This window comes from Vidua chalybeata, chromosome 2 (assembly GCF_026979565.1).
Source record: "Vidua chalybeata isolate OUT-0048 chromosome 2, bVidCha1 merged haplotype, whole genome shotgun sequence".
NCBI lineage: Eukaryota > Metazoa > Chordata > Aves > Passeriformes > Viduidae > Vidua > Vidua chalybeata.
The window spans coordinates 17,989,880-18,008,247 of NC_071531.1; the positions used below are offsets into that span (position 1 = coordinate 17,989,880).

General features: G+C 41.5%; 1 protein-coding gene across 6 annotated transcripts in view; it reads left to right on the forward strand.

Moving 5' to 3' along the window:
• Positions 1–18,368, forward strand: part of GPM6B (glycoprotein M6B) — a 105,605-nt gene that overhangs the window by 63,155 nt on the left and 24,082 nt on the right. The window contains exons 1-2 of one of the 6 annotated variants that reach the window (XM_053934564.1): positions 10,065–10,239; positions 17,642–17,761. The exons of 1 other annotated variant lie outside the window; for it this stretch is intronic. In XM_053934564.1, coding sequence (XP_053790539.1) covers positions 10,179–10,239; positions 17,642–17,761 — 181 coding nt within the window. In that variant the 5' untranslated portion in view covers positions 10,065–10,178. Of the gene's footprint in view, positions 1–1,375; positions 1,401–10,064; positions 10,240–17,641; positions 17,762–18,368 lie in introns of those variants that run through there. 4 more of the 6 variants (XM_053934563.1, XM_053934559.1, XM_053934561.1 and 1 more) reach the window with 4 other exon arrangements.

Below are 18,368 nucleotides of genomic sequence, written 5' to 3' on the forward strand. Positions count from 1 at the left end.
AGCTCTCTGGGGAGGTGGACCTGGGCTGCAGTTCAGTGGAAGCAGTGCACAGACACCGCGTTGCTCTTTGCAGTGTCGAAAGATTGTCTTTTAAAGTCTGAAACCGATCAAACAATAAGATTTTATCAGTCGTGCTTCCTTCTTTACAGAAAGACTGAAAATTTGTTAAATATGCTTCCATCTCTGGAAGGAAGGAGAGGGGGAATAAAACTTCAAACAGTGCTGCTAAAAACAGCCTGGGCTGCTTTTGTTTGGACTTGCAAAACGCAGCAGCTTAATGCCTCCATTGTATGCAGGGGGAAATATGCTAATTCAAAGCACATTTCCCATCAGAAGCCCTTTCAGGCCTGTCATCGCTGAGATATGAAGGATGATAAAAGCGGGGAGCCGGGGAGGCCCGTGCTGTGGGAGCGCGGCTGCGGGCATTGTGCGCTGGACGCGGCTGACGAGCCCGCTCACCCGTGAAGGCCCGGCCCGGGCGGGTTCCCATGGGCGCCGCCTGCCCCGGCCCGGGACCCCCGCCAGGGCACGGGCCTGGGGCGGCCACAGAGACGGGCCGAGGGGCTGCTGCCACGGCGTGCAGGCACCGGCCACCCTCCCGCAGCCCCGTGACCCGGGGTTTCTCTCTGGGTAACGCTGCTGCTTTCTGTTCGCTTTAAGTGCAGTTTAAGCTGAAATAACAGATTTTTCGTGACAAGGCCTCCATCGGTTCTTTTCCAAGTTGCTGATGCGTGCAGGGGCAGTGGCGCTGAGCTCCCTCTGTAAAGAGACGCCTTCAACTCGGGAAATGGGGGATGCTGCACCTGGCAAGACTTTTTTCTTTTCAGTTATGCTACAGAAGGGAGTCTGTGAAATGCTACTCAGTCTGTTACCATATCTATATGATTATATTTGAGGTTCAAATAAATGCATTCATCAGTGTTTGGTATGTATTAAAAATCGCTAAACACTAGTCTTTAAATACTGACTGATACGTATAAAAGCCTAGAGTTTGGAGTTTTTTCCCCCTTCTCTCTTAAAGTTGTGAAAAGGTCTTTAAATAATGGGGTTTGTCCCAGGACCCTGTTGGTCCAGAACTAGGGAGATGCTCCATTTACTCAGGAATACATTTTCTGTCTTCCTTTAAATATGTGTGTGTTGTTTTATTGTAGAGAATTTGGGCTTTAGTGAAATTGACGATCTGGTAACGTTGCTATGATATTTGCTTGGAAACAGTTTGAAATGGCAGTGAAAAATTAGTTATAGTTTGTTTGGCTCTATAAATCTGCAGTGTACTAATGGCAAATTAAACTAAGAAAATGGGGTTTTGATTGTGTTTGCAATCTGGTGATGTTCTGTCTGCAACAGAAGTATGTACTACACTTGAACACACAATGAGTTTCTGAGGACCATGGCTGGAAGTAAGTGCTTATAAATACTTTTAAAGTTGTTGCTGGTCTTCAGTTTCTTCCCTGTACTAACAAACTTGTGAACAAGCGGTTTGGGCTGGGTGATTTTGGCTGAGCATGACAAACTGTGGTCTTTTTCTGCAACCTGTGGACAAGTCTGTGAGCTACAGTGTCCCATGTTGAGCGACATGCCTTTGGTCACATCCACCTACACTTGGCGTAGTAGTTTTTTTCTACGTAGAGTTCTTCTTACAGACCAAAGAAAAAACCTTAGCCAGAGCCTTGGGCATTGTTTCTGCCTTGTGCTTTTCTCTTGTTTTAATATTAGGGTTTTTTTTTCAATATATGCATCCCTTTTCCCTTTCCCTGGCTCCTTAGCTCCTTTCTTTTCCTCTCCAAATGGTGCAGAAAGATGGAGCAGGTAATTGTACTTCAGGAATCTGTAGTAGTGAGATATAGGGAAGATGTGTCTGTAGTACTACTGAAATCAAAAATGCCTGGTGCATTTTCAATTTTCAATAACTAATGTGAGGGTCTCCAGAGGAAGCACATAATGAGAATGCCTAGTGTTTACACCTGGGAAGCTCCGAGTGCAAGAGCAATGGTTACAAATGTGCTGAAAACCAGAGTGTAGAAATAAAATGGGATGGGAATGATACAAGGAACAGATGAAGAAAAGTAGATGCTAAGTGAATTTCACTCTAAGTCATGATAAAGTGCAGAAATTTTGCCTTTCAGCTGTTTAAAACAAGTGAATGTCACGTTTGGAAAGAAACAGAGATGGAGATGTAACTAGGCATCACTCAAAAGAGAGTCTGGGTTGTTTTCAGGCCGCAGGACTGGAGGCCATTTCAGAGGCTGGGACCCTGCTCCTTCTGGAGAAGCCGCTCCTTCTGCACTGACTGCAGTGGGGCCCTGGCCATTGTGCAAGCCCTCCTTTGTGCCAAGCCTCAAAACCTGCCAGGCCATAGAATGGCTCTTCTCGCCAAACACTAAAAGGCTCCAAGGTTCAGACACTTAGAAAATTAGACAAGACAAAGTGTTGGAAATATATACTCTAGGGAATAATCCTACCCTGGCAAGGGATTTTACTTGACAGCCTATCTGGGAATCCAGGCTGAAAGCTGCTACTTTGTCCTTAACTCACCCTATAGCACTTTTGTCTCAGAGCTCACTTTGTATGCAGGATCACCCACTGCTGAGGTTCAGAAAAAATTGAGGCATGACATGATCCAGACGGAGCTCCAACCACACTCGTTGTTAAGTCATTCCTTGTTTACAAAGGTAGAGGGGTGGGGTTTTTTTCTTAATTCTGCTGAACTCCCTGAGTGCACACTTAGCTTTTTGTGGGCACAAGTGAAAGACCTGTAGAACACTTGAGTGGCCCTTGTTTATTGTTCACAGCGGCTCTCTCAAAGGCTTTGCAAAGCGCAAAAGAACCACTACTTTCAACATGACTGGGATCCCAATCGCTGCAGCTGGGAAGAGGGGACTGGAAAAGCTAGACTGGAGAAGTTGCTTTGCACATATTTAGTCGATGAGTTAATTGGACACTCTCAACGTGGGACTTGTTAGTGTCCTGCTGCTTTCCTAATGAGGATATCTGCTGTTGCAAAGAATACAGTGATTAATTGGGGACCATTTTGTTAGTGTCTTAACTGAGGATTTCATGACTAGTGTCTTATGTGTGAACCGAGACTACATTTGCAATTCAACAGGCAGTCCAGCACTGCATGACAGAACTGGTCCAGGATCTTTCCAAAGTATAGTTTAATTACACTAGAATAAGAATTTTCTATCTTGTGGAATCAGCTACAGTTGTCATGACTTACAAGGTGCTGAAACCTCAAACAGTGAATTTCAGTACCTCATACCAATCATTATTGTGATGCTTTTTTTTTTTTAATCTCAACATTTTGACTTTTGAATTCAGTGGACTTTCCAAAAAGTTGATGCACAACTGCCCAACAATCCATGAGTGGGTCTAGGAGCAATGTATGGCAGAGCCTGGGGCTGGTGGTGCTGGTTTTCCAACCCAGGATACTGAGATAAACAGGTAACAGTGCTCCCAAGGTGTGGCTTAGCTGTGCTGCAAACTCCAGTCTGACCTTGGGTAACTTGGTTCCTGGCCCTTGAGCTGCAGGAGTCTGTAGCAGTCTGTACACTGGGATGGCTGTGCATTCACTATCAAACTGAATACCTACTACATGACTCTGTAAATTAGTATGCATTCCTCATAGCGATTCCAATGATGCTCATATGGTTTGCTGTTCAATAAAAATACATATATAATTGTATGCATTTTCTTCATATAAATATGAATATGCACACATATGTTTTCTGCATGTGTACATACACACACATATCTACATCTGTGGTTTATGCATGGAATCCTTTGTGACATTCTAGGAGGATTCTTCATCCTTGTCCCTCCCTTTGTACCCCCAATACGCAGTGTGAGGTACCCTTCTATAGTGAGTGCCCCTGGTTTCTTTTTGGGGAGCTGTAGGCTTTTGCACTTCTTTTTATTTCCCTGCTTTTTTCCATGCTTTGTGAGAAGACTGGACTGAAGCCAAGACTGAAGAACAAAACGAGCACTGAATAGATGAGAGATTGTAGGTGGGATGCTGAAGTCTATGCGAAGAGTGGGAGGGCAATTTTGAAAGTCAGAACTGGATGTAAAGTTAACAGAGAATTGTCTGATTAAATCTGACTTTGTGAAGCAAAAGAGACTAAGTTTGTGTCAAGACTGAACTCAGTGACATTTATTTATAGACAGAGGGAAAAAAATCAACAGGTAACCTCCCAATACCAGTCCTGTGTCAAGCTCTTGTGTTTTGAGATGGAACAACTGTACTAACAGGGGTATATTCTAATGACACCTTTGCTGCCTTCTAAATTGCTGGCAGAAATAGCTCTTCTACAAGTACAAGAGGCACTTCTACTTGAGTGCTGGCAATTGTGACATAAATATCTAGGATGCTATTTCAGTATGTCCAAATATTCAGAAGCTCCAGTTAGTTTTCTGAGATGGCAGTAAGCTTTGACAACGGTATTGAAGGATTCACAACAAAAGCTAAGTATGTTGGATTGTCTTCAAAGTGCAGAATTAAGGCAACAAAGACAAAAGACTTGAGCATTTTTTTTTCCTGCTGCACTACAAGGCAGAGGCAGGATAGCTGTGAATCTCCCTTCAGTTGTGATGGACAGAGGGAGCAAAAAAAAAGGTGGTTATGTGTGCCAGAGTCAAAAACGTAGCCCTTAAAATTCTGGAGGAGCATTTGAAGTACTGTTGAAGGCTTCATGTATTAGTCATATATGTGGCGATCTTGCCACTGATGAAGAGAAAAATTTATGGAGATTGGGTAACTCAAAGCCTTCTTTTGCTGCTTCATTGTAAAGTTAAAGCATTTGAAACCTGACATGCAGTACACTTGTAGTAAACTATGCCATAAAATTGTGAAGCTGGAGTAGAAGCTAAGGACAGTCTCTGGAGCTGGAGTTCTGAACACTTGCTTAATGAGAAAGTTCCTTCTGGGGGAGTTGCTAGAAGTCTTTGCTGTCATTTTCTGTATTTCCATGCTCTTTCTACTGTAGTCTAAATGAGTTCTAATTTGTCACCATATTTTTTTCTGGCTTGCCAAAAGCATGGTGTTACTCCAGGCAGCCTCACAGGAGAGGGATGCAAGAGGTGATGTTGATTCCAGCTTAGTTTCAAATGTATCCTATTTTGTTTTCATTCTTACTGCCTTTTCTTAGAAGTCTTTGGAATGGTTGAGAGTCCTACATTTTGTCTGTCAAGAGTTTTGAATTATTTTCCCCAGATTTTTTATTTTTTAAATACAAGTTTCTAAAACCCAGGAAAATGTTACTAAGGCCCTTTAGATTAGATTAGATAAATAAAAGCCATCACTTTTAAAAATAATTTATTTCCCTCTTTGCTGTTAATTGCCTTTCATAAGCGGAAATGGAGCTCCCACCTGCTTAAGAAGACATCAACTTTTTCTTTCATTTTGACTTTCATTACAGTTCTTCAGGCTCGTTTTCTTTGCTAGACTTCGCATCTCTGCAGCCATCTTTGAGACTAGAACTTGATGAGACGTAGCTACTGGAAAAGCCATACAGAACCATCTGCTCACTTCCTAAGGGATTTGTTTTTTCCTTTTGTGTTCCAACTAAATGTTAGCTGTTGGTGTATGTTCTGGATCTGGGCTGTTTATTACCTTTGATTCTCAGCTGTGGCTGTAACTGTAGTGGTCCAGCTGGAAACAGGCAGGATGGACAAAGAACTGTATGTACCCCAACAACTGAGGGACATCTTTGCCTGCTGCTTGTCACCAGGCATTTAGTCATTGACATCTTCAAGAGGCTTTGTTAAGGGAGTCATAGCACTGGCATCTTCACACTGTTAAGGTTTGCTTACCCTCCTGGACTTAGCTCCATTGGTTAACTCAATGATTTTCTTTGGCTGCAGAGATAATCACTATCCATGCTTAAGCCTTTATTTTTGTTCTTTCTTACAGAAATTTGAGACTGAGACACCTAAGTGCAGTGCAGACTCATGTCTGTGTTTTATAGTGTGGTATAAGTGCAGGGATTTTCCACTATTATTTGTTAATTTGGATTCCATTTTCCTAGTAACCTAGTATATCTGAAAGAATGAACCCCAATTTTTAATTTTTATGAAGTACTTGCAAGATATATGACTGCTGCACAACTGAAAACTTGTCATGCTTTCATTTTATCCACATGGAAAGTTTGCCTGCTTTTCCATAAGTATTTGGATTGGATTTTATAAGCAAGTCTTTGGTAACTGGTTTAAAGCTGAACACAAGCAATTACATTGCACCAAGTGGCTTCACGTGTATTTGTACTTTCTCTTAAATATTAAAAAAAAAAAAAAGTATTCTACAAGTTGTCTTTAAAATTAGTTGTTTGGACCATGTGTCAGTCTTGTTTGAGGGACAGTCTCTGTATTTTAACTTCTGAGTCTTGGATCTCATAGATAATCTCAAATTGCTCTTCAGCTATGTGAGAACACTCTTTATTACAGCTCTGTGAAGCCTTTGTAGAAATGGCAAGTGTGTATTCATCTCTTGAAAGCTTGTGAAGAATTTGCTGTAGCTTATGGTAGAGCTTCTCAGCCTGCAGGAATGTAAACTAGATTCAGTGACATTAAAGATAGATGTTCAAAAGGAACTGGCACATGAACAGAATAGGGATTCTAATGTATTTTTTAACTTCTGCAATTGTGCTATTTTAATTGACTGAGCAAAATGATTAAATATGTGGTTTGGGGTTTTTTTTATACCTAGATAAAATAGATTTAAGCCTTTTTTTAAAAATTACTTTGCAGTAAATGTAACTTGGTCTGCAGTGCCTTCACATACTTTCCTCCACTGCTATTCATCCTGAGGTTTGGCAGTAGGCTCAGAGCCATGCTTTAGCAGCAGAAACCCTTGCTGCTCAGCCCCTCTCCTCATTTTCACTTTTATCTTGTTCTGAAAAAACAAAATGCTGGGCTGAACTTCTCAAATGTAAGTAGCTACCTGTCCTGGTTGCTGGTTATCTAAATCAGCTTGGTCTGTACAAGCAGGTTTTTGCTGAATATCAGTCTTAAAAGATTTTTATTTTTTTATTTTTTTCCCTTTCTGGCTTAATCTTGTGCTGTGTTGTCATGGGCATAAACTTGATGTCTCCCAGTCTCATCACAGGGATGTATCTGTTTAAGGGAGGAAACATTGAGTGAGACAACTTGCTAGCTGAGATTAATGCTTGAAGCACAAGATCAGCACCCATATTAGCACTGGAGGAAATAGTATAGTTTGTTTTATTTGCTGTATTTATCAATGATGGTGTGTAAAAGTTTGAAAATCAAGAAATTTCTTAGGATGATAAGTGATTAAAACCTATCATATATTGCAGCAATCCAGAAAATAGTAACAAGGGAGGGGAGAGAATTTTACACTCATATATCACTTGAAGCTTTTAGAGGATGATTTAGTTGGTAGGATTAATGCTTTTGAATAGTTGGGCTTGATGATTTTTGAAGTGTTCAGTTCAAGTTCTTGTGAAGTTGATTCTGGTATTGTGCACTGATTTTTCATTGCCTGTTTGGGGAAGGGGTTATTCTGGGGAAACAGTTGAGGAAATAGTTTCCCAGCCTGTTAGTTTTGGGTTTCTGAAACATCAGAAACTCTGAAGTCCTGAGCCTACCTAAAATTCTGCTCACCAGTAGGAAAGCACGAAGCTGTTTGAAGGAGTAGGTCTCATTGGTAAAGAGGGGAGGGCTACAGTCATGGGTTTCCTCCAGGGACAGTCTGTAACCAGAGGTTATGTCTAATGTATTTTCTGTTTAAATAAAGGAAATTCCAGATTATGTTTGTATTTTCTGTGTATTTATACTGAAAAGTGCATTGATATTGCACCATTTGAATTAGGTTATGAACAGGCCTTTTGTAATTTAGGATAGTCTGAAGGGAGGTTTCAGCCTTTTAAAGTTTTAGACCTTCCAGTCTAAAAGCAAAGATCATTAAGAGAGATCTAGACTGTGACAGAAGTACCAACTGCACAATGAGGCATTCCAGGAAGAGAAGCAATCAAGTGCTTATGTCAGAAGCAATCAAGTGCTTTGACCAATTACTAAAATTTGTGTGACTTTCAGCAAGGAGGGCGTATTTGGTATGGATTTTCAGTCTTACTGATGTTAAACAAAGAAAAAGCACCACTCTTTGTAGAACCTTTTCTTTGTATAATCATTATACCAACAGCTTTTAGTAATGGTTAAAAGAATATAGCAAACACATCACCCATGCTTTCACCTTTCAGCTGATTGTTTCAGGGAGTGTGTTTGCAGTGCATGGTCTTGCTGGGGAGGGATTTCAATCTCTGTGTGGATTGCTGTCTTAGCCCTGGAGAGGAAGATTGGGAAAATATGCCTTGCCACCTGGGTTGAGGTCTCTGCTGTGCCAACTGATTTGATTACCTTCAGGAACCCAACCCCTTGCCCCACATTGGCTCCTGAGGATACTTCATGCCATCTACAAATTAGCATCATCCTGCTTACATCAAGGTCTGCTGAAGTGGGAGCTTCAACTGCAGACTTTTCCTGGGCTCCAAGGAAGCATTTTAGGCAAATGCTTGACATCAAGTTTTGATGCTGTCATATGAAACCTTAGGATATGACCAAGACCTCCTGGCAGCTGTGCTGAAGCCTGAGAAGTAATGTCCAAAGCTAAGTAACATCTGTGTTGGTGAGAGAAGAGGGTTTGTGCACTAATTTCTTGAAAGAGATGGGAACTTTATCTAATGGTTGGGTCTGAGGGCTTTTGTGCTTTTCACTTGACATCTAGAAATAAAAATGCACAGTAAAATTGTGGGTTGTAGTAATTTCAACCAGAAGAGACTAAATTGCAGCTACAAATCTTTGGACTGCTTGCCTCTTCCCGCTCTCCTGTTTGAATCTGTTATAGGGAACATGCAGGGTGTAGGTTTTAACATCCCCAGCATTTGCTGCATCTGCTGGGCATCATTGCAGGCTGCAGTGGCTGGACCACAAATGCCATTACTCCATGCTTGCTCCACCATCCTACATGCACAAAGGGGTGCCTTTGGGCACTTGTGCCCTGTGCAGTGTGTTGCACTGTAAGGCATTGAGACAAGCAAAGTGACAGGCAAGGTTAATTAGCCTCAGTACACTTAAATGTGTCAGCTGTCCTGGGTTTTGGGAGGGGAACAATACGCCTATGCTCTGTGGCTCCCCAGCACAAGAGTGGGCTGGGGACACCTAAAGTCCTGGTGCATGCAACGCTGGCATGTCTTGAGTTTGTTGCTCCCAAGTGCAGCTTATTTGATCATGCTGCAGTCTGTCTGTATTTAGGAGTGATCAAACGTGCTGAACAGCAACTCTGTGCTCACTCCCAAGCATGGCTTTAGGTCTCTAGTGGCAGGCCTCCTTTTAAAGCCCAAGTTGTGTTTTCTTAAGCATTTTATCCTTTAGAGTGTTGCACGTGCATTTTAGATTACTTGAACTGGCTTCCTGTCTCCTTGCTTGGATATTTTTTTCTTTTTTTTTTTCCATTCTGCTCACGAGTCAAAGAAAGAATTAAAATTTTCCATGTACATACATATATATACCCGCTTTTGCTTTTATGCTTCTCTCACACAGTCTTTTACCGTGGGTGAGCGGAACTCTCGGCAAAGAAAGCAAACAGAGAGAACAGTCCCATCACCCCCCACCCCTTGAAAGAGCAGAGGGCATGTGGAATAAATCAAAATGCAAAGCATAATAACGAGGTCCCATGGGAAAGGGAGCCTTGTGATTGTGTGCCGGCGTGCACTCCCCTTAGAGACGGCGGCCGGGGGCTCCTTTCTTTCTCTCTTGCATCTCCCCTCCCGATGTCACCAATCCATTCACTGCCCCGAGAATTGATTAACATTTGTTGGGAGACGGGGAAAGAGGGGAAGAGCGGAGGGCAGGAGGAAGGGGGCGCGATGCTGGTCCCCACGGTGTGGCAAGCCGAGGCACAGGGTGGCTATTTTATAGCTGGGGACCCTGGTGACGTATAGCTGAGCGAGCTGGCACAGCTCCTCGTGGACCAGTCAGCGGAGCGAAATTGAAGCTGACAAGACTTTCTGGCATTTTGGAAAGGACTGTAATCTACTGTAGGGGAGAACAGAGCCGCTCAATCACCGCCGCTGTAAATAGGAGACGGAAGGGAGTGAGAAAGGAGGCGAAGAGAAAAAGTGCTTGCTGGGGGGGGAGGGGGGGCGGCATTTTTGGTGGATGGTATGAAGCCAGCCATGGAAACTGCAGCGGAGGAAAATGCAGAACAAAGCCAAGAGAAAAAAGGTACCCAGGGGTCTAACAATAGCCTGTTTAAATCTTTTCATTCAGGGGGCTTAAAGAGGTTTAGGCCAGTTTTGTCACTTTTTCAAATAGCTCTTAAACAATCATTACTGCGTCTTCGGGCTTTCAGCCGTCCTTTCCTGCATGGCTTGACAACAAATTAATAGAGCATCAACCTTTCTGTCTGTGTCTGTATTTGCTCTGAATCTGTCCTAACCCTACCCGAAATGATGCTTGCAAAAGAAGTCCTGTTATTGCTGCGTCTCTGACAGATTTTGGTTAATTTGGTTTACAGAGGTAGCGTGTGCCTGTGTGTTTGCATGTTGTTTTCGGAGCCGTAATCTGGTGTTTTCATCGAGACTAGCCATGTAGCAAGGCTTTGCAATGCAGTGTGGGAGACCTCGGTTATAACAACACATAATAGATTATAATGTCACACAACCTTCGTGTAGTGAGCTCGATGCCAAATGCTACTCTTATTTTAAAAATTCCTTTTCTATAGTGTCATCTGGCAAATTTTACTTTTGTAGCTATCTGCCTGCACTATGATAAGGGGGAACAGTGCAGTGAGTTTTGCAACATTAGATTTCAGGATGTGTTAATCACTGAGAATTGCTGCTTAATGGAGAGAACAATTCCATGGTAATGGTTCTGTTGTAGGGAGATGGCAGCGATGAAAGAGAGTTGCTTCATCCACCCCAGCTTTACAGGTTGATTCTGTTTGGTCTGGAGTGCTGAACTTCAGAGCATAAATTCAACTCGCAAGGGGTATTTTCTTTCTGTGTTGCATAATTTGTGTCAAATAACCGTTCCTCTTCTGTGTAGCAGACTACTCTACAGATCATAGCAGTTTGTTGTTTTTTTTTTACAGAATGGTACAGCAGCAACGAAATTATTTAAATTTCCACTGTCTTTTTACTTGAGTCATAGTACATTTTTTAACCTGTTGTGTATCGTTTATAAGCAATCTGAGTATCTCATCTGAGTATCTCATAGGCTTAAGCAGCTGATAAACAACTAATGCATTTCCCCAAGCAGAATTCTTTCATCGATTGTTAAGCGGGTCAGATATAAACATGATAAATCCCGGTAGCGTCCAGCAACAGATTTTGTTTTCCTACTTTGAATCTGACTCCTGCTACACACTTCATATAAAACAAGCTTCAGTTTCAAGTAAATGAAATTTGTCAAGTGATTAGACATAGTACTACATAATCCCTTAGGGATTTCACAAAAGGAGGTCCACTGATGAGAGATTAAACTCTGAAAGCCATTAGTGTATGTGGACAATAACCCACCTCACTGCAGATTTTGAGTAATTAATGTACAAAATGTCTTGAATAGATTGACTATAAAACCACCTTGAATTGATAGACCATTCTTCAAAAATCACAGCAATTCTTTCTTTTGATTGATGAGCTTCTTTTAAGCCAATGCAATTCATGTTACAATGAACACTAAAGAAAGTTAACCGTATGCATTAGCAGCTGCGCAAAACAAAATGTGTTGCTGAGTGTGTTTATGATGAGTTTATGGCTTCCCTTTTGTTTTGGCAAGGATGAAAGAACAACATGTAGAACAGTAAATCTGCTTCCAAGTCAAGGAGGTTGATCTGTTGCTTTCATCAAATGCAAGCAGGGAGCCTCCTATCCCAATGTTACCACCATTTCTTAGTTTCTTCTATGATAATTTTATACTTTGGATCTGTTACATAAGTATATGTATGTAACGCTTGTAGGCTTTGTTCTTGCCCGTTCTCCAATTCCTGAAAGTAACACATGGTCTCTCACATGCTCTGTATTTCTCTTCACTTAAATTCTCAATATGCTTCACAGCAAATTAAAATGCAGAAAGCTGAAACAGTCCTACTTCTAATTTCTATAGCAAAACAAATAGACCAGATCCCCCTGCAAAGTTACTGCTGTGAAGTGGTCATGGAGGAGACATATTTGGTTTTGAGGGGCAGATTTTCCAAAGTGATAAATCTGTCGAGTCCAGTTGGGTTTTCAGATGGGCTCAGCAGGCATCATGTACCTCTCAAATGTCAGAATTTTTCAATAGGGCTCTTTCAGCAGCTCCTGTGGAGGAAAATGGGCTTTTTGTCTGTGTAAAGAAACTCGCAGGAAAACGCTGCTTTTTTATTTTGGGGTACAGAACAGAAGAGGACTCCTTCATTTACTCTCTGGACCACATCTCTTACTTGTTATGCCTCACATGCTTGCCAGCCTTGCAACATTTTCTTCTTCCTGTAGGATCCTACCTGGACTTGGTAATGGCCATCGTTTATGAGATGCCCTAGATCCAGTGATTTCAAGGCAACTGACACAGCTTGAAGCTGTTGCAGTCCTATCACAGGGTCTTTTAACTTTTCCTTCTAGAAATTAATTACAAAGCCTAAGGAGATAAACCATCATCTGAAGGGGTTTGGGAGATGCTGCTATTGCTAAGACTGAGCAAGGGAAGATCATGAGCATTTTGCTTTGGGTACTCAAGTTCACACTCAGTATGCTTTTTACTGCCAGGTTCTGGGAAAGTATCTGCATTTAACTAATAGAAAATCATGCTTTTAAGCTAAGAGGTATTTTCTCTTAGCCAGAATTTTAAGGTGCATGTTTCTGGGGTGTGCTTTCAATGCAAGGACCTTCCTGATGATGTGCTGCAGTTTTGTGGAATAAACACTTGGAGGAAGTTGGGCTAGGACTACATGCTGTCTGTGTACAGGTCTCCCAATACTTGGGAGAACCCTGGAGAGCCATGCTGCTGGAGCACGTGACATGAACAGCGAGGTCTGTTTTCAGTTTGAGCACCTAAAGCAGTCATATGTGAGCACTGGTGCCACACAGGTAGTGGTTTGTGTTTCCCATCTCTGCGGCAAGTGTGGACAGCCAGCTATTTTGGGCTGCAGTGTAGCTGAGACAATTTGCACAAGCTAATGTGCTTTATGAATAATTACAGATTGATAAATGAAAATTACTGAAAATTATTTAGACTTTTAAATTTCCTAAACTGTATAGAATTCCCATGCTATCTTTTAACACTTTTCATGAATCCCCTGCCTGATTCAGGCAGTGATACTACCCAGCTGATGGATTCAGTGTTTATCTGACATTTGTTTCTCTGCGCCCAGATGAGTGGCTGCTGTCCCAGTTTTTTTAATTGGAATTGGAACAACCCTCATGTTGATGGAGATAAGAAATAAGTCAGCTTTATGCTGTGTATCAGCAGCCCTTATCAGAGGAAAACACCATGAAAGCTGAAGCAAAATGTTTAACAGATACTTTGCAGGGCTGCAGGACAGATTGGATGCATTTTAAAGATGAAGGTTTACAAATTATTACAAATGACAGGGTTTATCTTGCAGGCATTAAATTAAATCAAAACGTGAGGACTGGGCAGGCAGATTTACTGAGGTGGAATAAATAAGAAAAACGAAATGCCATTTTGCATCAGCAGTGAAGGATATGGATCCTGATACATATTAACAGAGACAAGAAGTTTCCCTTTTCATTTAACTCTGAGAAATACTACCAAGTTGCAAAATAAAATAAAAAAAAAAAAAAAAAAAAAAAAAAAGAAGAAAAAAAAGAAAATAAACCCCAACTGTGGATGACCATAGTGAATTCACCAATTACACACCGGACAGAATAAAGACATGATACTAGGGTTTAGGTTCCTTATATGAATACATATGATGTTCAAATTGCCTATGCTCTGCTGAGGGATAATGAAGACCAGTTTGAGCAGCTGTACCAAAGGTCCCTTTTAATTGGGTCTTCCCTGCTTATGTTCTCTTGATAAAAGAAGACCTTGTGCTCAGTAATAGCTGTGAGCTTTATTATTTTTATGGTATATGAAGCCATGTTTCAGCTTTTAAGCTCTAAATAGACAAGTATATACTAGTCAAAAATAGAAAGAAAATGCTTTGCTTGTCTTATACTATTGCACACAATTGTACAGTTGTGTTTAAATGAAGGTGTAAAGTGCAATGTGAGAAAGGAGAAAATATTTCACAAAGAAAAAATGAGACAATGTGATTGTCATGCAGTTTATTTCACTTTTAGTAAAGTTATTTTTACACAGTGAGCTTATGCTTTTTGATGCATCACAGATGTATTTTTCATTACAACAAATTGAAAAAATAAGTGTTTTTTAAAATATGTATTATGATCATCAACCAAAATTTCAAAAGTACCCACCTAATGCTAGGTTCTCACAGTGGAATTGAGAGCTGTCAAGCCATTCAAAGATTTTTAATATGCTGCATATTTCCCCCCATTTTAAGCAGTTGATTGGTGTTTCAGATCCACTGACAACAATAACTGCTCTAAGTCCCTGAAGTATACGACTGTAGGAAGAGAGGTCCAGCCCTGGGAGAATCTGGGACACGCGATATTCTGGGGATAATAATTTGGCAGGCTTAGTGATTTAGGTTTTAATGAATAGGATTTCATTTCTAAATAGGAGGGGGTTGAAAAATACTCAGAGAATGTACTCATACTGGTCTGAACAATGTCATGAAAGCAGAAAACCTAGACATATGTGCCATGGGATATGGTAACGGGGGTGGGGGAAACCCAGATGGCACTGTATGTGCACAGTGGATTTTGCAGCAGGGGCAAAGAGGGGGGGAAGGTCTCCTTCAGTTACTCTGACCCTTCCCCATTTTCTGCCCAGCCTTGCTCCTTGTCCAGTATTCACCACCAGACCATCAATGACCAAACAACATCTTCTCTTGAAGCGGTCATGGACTGCTTCATCAGCTGAGACAGATGAATATCAAAACTCTGTTTCCTCTAAAACCATATGATAAAGGCAGCAAGCATGAAGGTGTTGAGCACTGTGAGTTTGATTACAGGCGTGCAAGGTGATTCATTCCAATGAATATTGAACAGTTGCTATCCATGTGCTTGTGTGGTGTGACATGAAAACATTGTCAGTTCTGTAGCTGCTGTGTCCGTGCAGGATTGAGGACAGCCTGGTTCTGACAGGAGGCCTTGAGCTTGGCTGTGGGTGGAGGGTATTGTAACCTAGACCAGGGAATGCAATTAGTGCAGTTAGGTATTCAAAAAGCAAAAGGTAAAGACACCCTTAAGCCTGTTTCCTTTCCCTGCTGTTCAGGGTACAGAGTTAAATTCCAGTGGATATGGACTGTGTGCAGCAGTAGTTATGCCACTGAAGCCTGGGGAGCTTTTGACCTGATGTTGGTTTTACATGAGTGGGCCTGGGTGGGTCCCAGCAAAGTCGCCCTGAGATGCTCTTCAGCTTCAGAGGTTGTGCCAGGCATGCACTAAGGGCTACCAAACAGCCATTGCTAAGTGGCTCTTTGCAGAGCAGTGGAAAAACTGAGATTCCTTCTGGAGTTTGAACTGCCTGCTAATGAAAGGAGCCCTGTTACTGCAAAACCAGAAATTGCTAATTAAAGAACCAAACTCCATAGAATATTTTCACTTACAGAAATGATGCTACAAAGTTTACATGATGTCTCTGTGTTTCAAGGGTTTGATGTCTGTACTGCAGCAGACAGGTGACTTCACCAGCATTCCCCCAGGCTAAGGGAGAAAAGGAGCTGCCTGCTTTGCTGCTCTGAACAAGTGCTTTTTGTGGCCACTGCAGGAGAAATCTCAAGCTGTGGGTTCAAGCTACTAGGATAAAATCTTCTTGATGTTGAAGGTTTGGCTTAGATGCTGTTGCAGTACAAATGAATAATTATTTTCTTTTTAGAAGTCTTTGCAGCTGGTTATTTTTAATTTTAATTTTTTTTTTAAACTGAATCTGTTACTAGTGTCCAGTAAGTAGCCTCAAAAAGGCAGGGGGCAGACATTGGGGAGGCAGAGAAGGGGAGGTATGCTGTACTGGCGAAGAATTTTGTTTTCCATTTTGTATCCTATTCAATTTATGGCTTTCCTTGTGATCCCCCAAGCAGGATTGTTCCTCTCTGAGCAGAAGGAGATGATATCATCCTGAGACTGTGCAGTCATTTTGGAACAGTACTTTCAACACATTTTGAATTTTGTTATGCTCATAAGATGTGGAACTTGTCTTTCCTAAGAGGAAGAGTGAGCCATACAAAACAGAATAATGTCTTCTGTGGAAGATTTACTGGTACCTGCTTTGCTGGTTTGTGTGTGAAATGCAGAGAGGGGAAAATTACCAAGCCACAAAGTATCCTTTAGAGAGCCATTGATGCTAAATTTATGTACAAAACCCAAAAGACTCTTAGTATTGGAGTTTGTTTGCTGATAAAGAAGACCAACAAATTCTTGGTTTAAATCTCTAGATCCAGCATTTAGATTCAAGGCCAAGATTATTTTCTCTTCTTGACATAAGCAAATGTGGCTGTGCCAAACTGACTGCACAAGCAGCAAAACCATATGAGAGGGACTGGGTCCAGGGCCTTCTGAGCCCGTCTTAGGCTAGAAATTTATGGCATTTCTACTTCTCCTGCCCCCTGAAATTTGCCTCTTAATTTAGTCGACAGCTGATGCGGTTTTCATCTTCACAACCTTTACTTTCTCCACATGCCCAAACACTGCTGCATTGGATTTGCTTCAGCCAGAAATGATGGTTGCTTTCTCATTTAGGCACTGCAGAGGGGAACTCTGGTGCATTTTGAATAAAGGTCTGTCAGTCTCACCCTGACAGCTTTGACAAGGCCATAGTGGTACCAGTGGGGACTTGTAGGCTCAAAAGTGGTTTGATGCTGTTTCCCACTTCTTCAGGGGCACAGAAACCCTGTGCCAGTGAGTGTGCCATGAGTGTGTGAATGGGTGAGGTGAGTTACTGCATGTGGGGTGTTGTTGCTGAGCTTCCTCTGAAAAGATAAGGAGAAGCAGAACTGCTCTTCTTGGACATGAACCTGGAACAAAACCTGGAACAAATCGTTTGGTCCAGGTTTTTGGATGTGAGCAGAGCCTAGGTAAAATAAAGTCCACAAACTTTTATTTTTTGATGTAAGAAAGTATCAGAGCAAACCTTTGTGTTTGCCCTACCTTGAAATGAAGCAATAACCTTTTTCTTTGACAGCATTAGAGTCTTTTTAAAAAACAGGTAATGTGATTTTCCATGACTTTACCTTCCTTTTCTGCTGGAGCAGAGCTTTTTTGTCATGGACAAAGAGAGGGAGACGTGAGAGTGGGTGGGGGTAAGGAATAGAGAGCCCTTCCTTATGTGTCTTAACTCAAATCTTAGGTAGAGTTTCAGCTATTCAACCTTTCTTAACACCTGTGTGAGCATTTCTCTCTTGATCATCCCTCCTAATCTCTTCCCTTAGTCTGTAAGGTTATGTTGTTTCAGTTCTGAAACTACAGTGTGTTTTTCTGGGCTCTTGTTTTTGAAGTTAAATGACTGAAAATACTGAACTAAGACTTGCTGGTGACACTGACTTTTTACCACCTAAAATTGGCAGTGATCACCAGACCAGAAATGGAAATTGGCAGGTACCACTGGATGTACAGGAGTTCAAGGCCACACCGGTACCATCATGTGCCAGCATTGAGAGGCAATATTAGTCCTTTGGGGATTCAAGGTAAATAAAGGGCTGGGTGAAAGGGAAATGAAGAGTTCAGAAATGGTAGTAGCATAAACTTAATGCTTTGCAGTAGTCCTAACAATTTAAGATAAACAATCTTCTGTTTTTCTTGTTTTATTTAAGGAGTCTACTTCTTTTGTATGAATACTTGACATAAATTTGAATTTCCTTGTTAATGCTTGAAAGACAATAATGCGTGGTGTGAGGGACAGCTTCCTTTTTACTGTGCTCCCAATTGCTTCAAAATTGTTTACGGATGAGGTGAAATTGTTTGGGGTTTATGTGGATGAATCTATCAGACTTATCAACCACAAATGCAGAAGTGACACTAAAGCAGTGACAGCACATCTGACTCACTGGTATCCTACAATATGCTTTCTAGACAATATTCTGTGGTTTGGTTTGCATTTTTCCCTTGCTAGAAGAGTGAGAGTCTAGAGGAGGATTCCAGGTGAGGCTGTAAAAATGGTTTGGTGACTCTGCATGCCTGTCCTTTCGATGTCTGGCTTGAGACCTCAAGAAGATCCTATTTACTTTTCATGAAGCTTTATTTTGAGGGTGTGTGGGGGAATTGAGTTTTGAAGCATCTCGGAAAAGCACCTGA